General features: G+C 31.9%; 1 protein-coding gene across 1 annotated transcript; it reads left to right on the plus strand.

The window, feature by feature from the left end:
* Positions 1–1202: 1202 nt before the first annotated feature.
* Positions 1203–3194, plus strand: LOC125877596 (uncharacterized). The gene is made up of 3 exons (XM_049558843.1): positions 1203–1779; positions 1843–2039; positions 2130–3194. The coding sequence occupies exons 1-3, from the start codon at positions 1203–1205 to the stop codon at positions 3192–3194; spliced, it is 1839 nt and encodes a 612-aa protein (XP_049414800.1).
* Positions 3195–3839: the final 645 nt, after the last annotated feature.

The following is a 3839-nucleotide window of genomic DNA, read 5'->3' on the forward strand; positions in this document are numbered from 1 at the left end:
ATATATATATATATATATATATATATATATATATATATATATCACGGGCATCAGCCGACTATTTGTTATTGCGTCTAAACATCATATTAGATGTGACTGCGTAATATAATATGTCAATTAAAGTTTTTTTCTTAAAATAAAAAATAAAAAATTAACACTACTTTAACCGTGTTAACTAAAGTTGAGCAGTTTGTATGCCTTAATTTCTTTTTAGTCAATCAGTTAGGTTTGACTAATTTAAATACTATTGAATATTCTATATATTAGATATATTTGGTCAAAGTTCATGTACAATGCCATCTTGATCGTTTATTGAATATATTGTGGCTATCATCTATAGTTTGACAAATTAAAATTATGTTTAAACTTATTGTTAAATTCAATTGTAGTAGCGTAATTTTGTGCTTGACTATTTAAGGCGTTTGGACTCTTATTTTAATCTTTCTATAATGTAATAATTATGTTTTGTTTTAGATTGTGCAATAAATTAAAGTGATCGTTATACTGAGCAATAAATAATATGTGTGTACTTAGTGCAATATAGTTTGTTAGTCACCAAAGTGGTCAAACTACAAGAATTAATGTTTACATATATAATATTTATGATCACTTGACATATGTGGATTAGTACAATTCATTATTTATTGGCATATTCAGTATTCCAAGAGAGACTGGGTCTGGTTTTTCAACCTGATGCATATATTATGTTTCTATAGTTTGTTAGTCACCAAAGTGGTCAAACTAAAATGTTTAAAATTATTCACATGCACAAAATAATGAGATTATGTATGCATTTGTATTCATATAGCTTGTTAGTCACCAAAGTGGCCAAACTAGTATGGTTAAGAAAAAATATGCATTCATAAAATTGTCATGTGTCTATGAAGATTATTTAAATGCCTATATTGAAAAATAAATAGATAAATTGACGTTCACTATTGCTAGAACTTAAGAATTTGCCCAAAGGTGAATCTATTATTCTACGAATAGTGAAAATTATGAGGTAAATTAATATCTTTTAATCAAACATATATTGTATATCCAAAGATGTCGTATATGTTTGATTAAAAAATATTCAATTACCTATTAAAGATAAAATTGACATTTAAATTATGATAATGTGTCGTAGTATCTACCCAAAGGAGAATTACGATATATTTTTATCGCTTTACTAAATTCACATTATTTTCTGGTTTGTGAGTATGTATATCTATTTTGCAGTTATTCCTCTTCATTCACATGCTTCGTCTGTTACTGTGTTCAGTGGATTGAACTTCTCTGAATGGCATGAACAAGTCCAGTTTCACTTAGGTGTGATGTATCTTGGCTTGGCTCTACTGAATGACAAACCTACCGCCATTACTGATAAGAGCAGTGAGAATGAGAAGTCTTTTCATAAATCATGGGAACGCTCTAACAGATTAAGCCTTATGTTCATGCGAATGACTGTCGCTAACAACATTAAGAGTACTATTTCACAAATAGAAAGTGCCAGGGAATACCTGAAGTTTGTAGAAGAATGTTTTTGTTCTACTAATAAGTCTCTCACTGGTACACTAATGGCTGAACTCACGACCATGAAGTTTGATAGGTCTTGTAGTATGCAAAATCATATCATTAAGATGACTAACATTGCAACAAGACTTCAAACTTTGGGGATGAAAGTGGATGACACCTTCTTGGTTCAGTTTATTCTGAACTCACTGCCTCTTGAGTATGGACCATTCCAAATTAACTATAACACAATTAAGGATAAGTGGGATGTTAGTGAATTGTCCAGTATGCTTACTCAAGAGGAGTCAAGACTTAAGAAATAGGGAGGTCATTTCATTAACCTCATAGGTCAAAGAGATGGTAAAGGACTTAAAGTAAAGGCCAACAAGTTTAAGAAAAAGAAAGCACCTGCTAAAGTTCCACATGATGCTCATAAGGAACTCAAGGTTGATGTGTGTCGTTTCTGTAAAAAGGAAGGACACTATCAGAAAGATTGCCTGAAACGTAAAGCTTGGTTTGAAAAGAAAGGTACATTTAGTGCTTTTGTATGTTTCAAATCAACTTTAGTAGAAGTTCCTAATAATACTTGGTGGCTTGATTCTGGTGCAACTACTCATGTATCCACTATGTTGTAGGGATTCACTACGATCCAAACTACAAATCTAAATAAGGATTACGTGTTCATGGGAAATCGCATGAAGGCTCAAATTGAAGGTATAGGGACTTATCGATTGATATTAGAGACTGGACATCACCTTGATCTATTACAGACTCTTTATGTTCCTTTAGTTTCTAGGAATTTGATTTCCCTTTCAAGACTTGATGTTTCTGGATTTGATTTTAAGTTTGGACATGGATGTTTCAATTTATATAAGAACACTATTTTTTATGGTTCTGGTGTTCTTATTGATGTTTTATATAAATTGAAACTCGATAATAATTTTTCTGAATCTCTGCTTACTATTCATCAAAATGTTGGAATTAAATCTAGTTCACTAAATGAAAGTTCTGCTTATTTGTGGCATAAATGTTTGGGTCATGTATCCAAAGAACGATTAAAAAGATCAATAAAGAATGAAATTCTTCTGAATTTGAATTTTGTTGATCTTGATATATGTTTGGATTGCATTAAAGGAAAGCAAACCAAACATATCAAGAAAGGTACCACAAGGAGGACTCAACTTCTTGAAATTATATACAGTGATATTTGCGGACCCTTTGATGTTCTATCTTTTGGTGGAGAAAAATATTTTATCACCTTTATCGATGATTTTTCACGTTATGAATTTATCTATTTATTGAAAGAAAAATCTCAAGCAGCGGACTCTTTCAAAGTGTACGTTAATGAGGTTGAAAGACAATTAGATAGAAAAGTGAAAATCATTATGTCAGATAGAGGTGGTGAATATTATGGAAAGTATAATGAATCCGAACAATGTCCAAATCCATTTGCAAAATTCCTTGAGAATGGTGAAGTTAGTGGGAGTGTTGAACGACAAAGTGTGAAAATTAATGAGGTAAGGGTAAATATTTCATTACCCATGAATGTACCTAGTTCCGCACCAATCACAAATGTTGTTCCTCTTGTTGAAGAATACTTTAACAATGTTGAACAACATTTAGGTGAAACACTTCAAAAAGGAACTAACTCGCAAGTATCTGACGCAAATGAACCACAAACAATGCCATTAAGAAAATAGGCCATTTCAGATGATTTTGTGATTTATTTACAAGATTGAGATTTTGACATCGGAATTAATAAAGATCCGGTTTCATTTTCACAGGCCATAGAAAGCACTGAGTCTAATAAATGGATTGATGCTAGAATGAAGAGTTAAAATCCATGGAATATAACAAAGTCTGGGATCATGTTCAATTACCAAAAAATTCTAAAAGAATCGGGTGTAGATCGGTCTTCAAGACCAAATGCAATTGTAATGGTAATATTGAATGATATAAAGCTAGACTTGTTGCCAAGGAATACACTCAAAAAGGAGGCATTGATTATAAAGAGACCTTTTCACTTGTCACGACCCAAGAGCACCCCCAAGTCGTAACATGCGTATTCGACCTCTCGGAGGTCTCATACAAGCCCTTAGCATTCATCACATTAGATATGTAAAACAGTGCGGAATTAAAAACTCTTTAAATAAAATCCCATAAGACTCAAAGGTCACTTTTAAAAACATCATTCAAAAGTACACAAGCGGAATACTAAGTCTCTTAGCCATCTTAGACATAAACGGAAAAACATACTAGGGACACGGTCCTTTACAATCAAAAGAAGTCTATTAAGTCTATCACAAGAACCTTATCATAAAACTAGAATAGAAAAGTCTTGTCCT

Source organism: Solanum stenotomum, chromosome 9, assembly GCF_019186545.1.
Source record: "Solanum stenotomum isolate F172 chromosome 9, ASM1918654v1, whole genome shotgun sequence".
Lineage (NCBI taxonomy): Eukaryota > Viridiplantae > Streptophyta > Magnoliopsida > Solanales > Solanaceae > Solanum > Solanum stenotomum.

Excerpts from the sequence above, each read along its gene's own strand:
- LOC125877596 (XM_049558843.1), top strand. The coding sequence starts at position 1,203 with ATGTATATCTATTTTGCAGTTATTCCTCTTCATTCACATGCTTCGTCT. Across the intron at positions 1,780-1,842 it reads GGATGTTAGTGAATTGTCCA|GTCAAAGAGATGGTAAAGGA; the intron begins GTATGCTTACTC and ends TTAACCTCATAG. Across the intron at positions 2,040-2,129 it reads AAGGTACATTTAGTGCTTTT|GGATTCACTACGATCCAAAC; the intron begins GTATGTTTCAAA and ends ACTATGTTGTAG.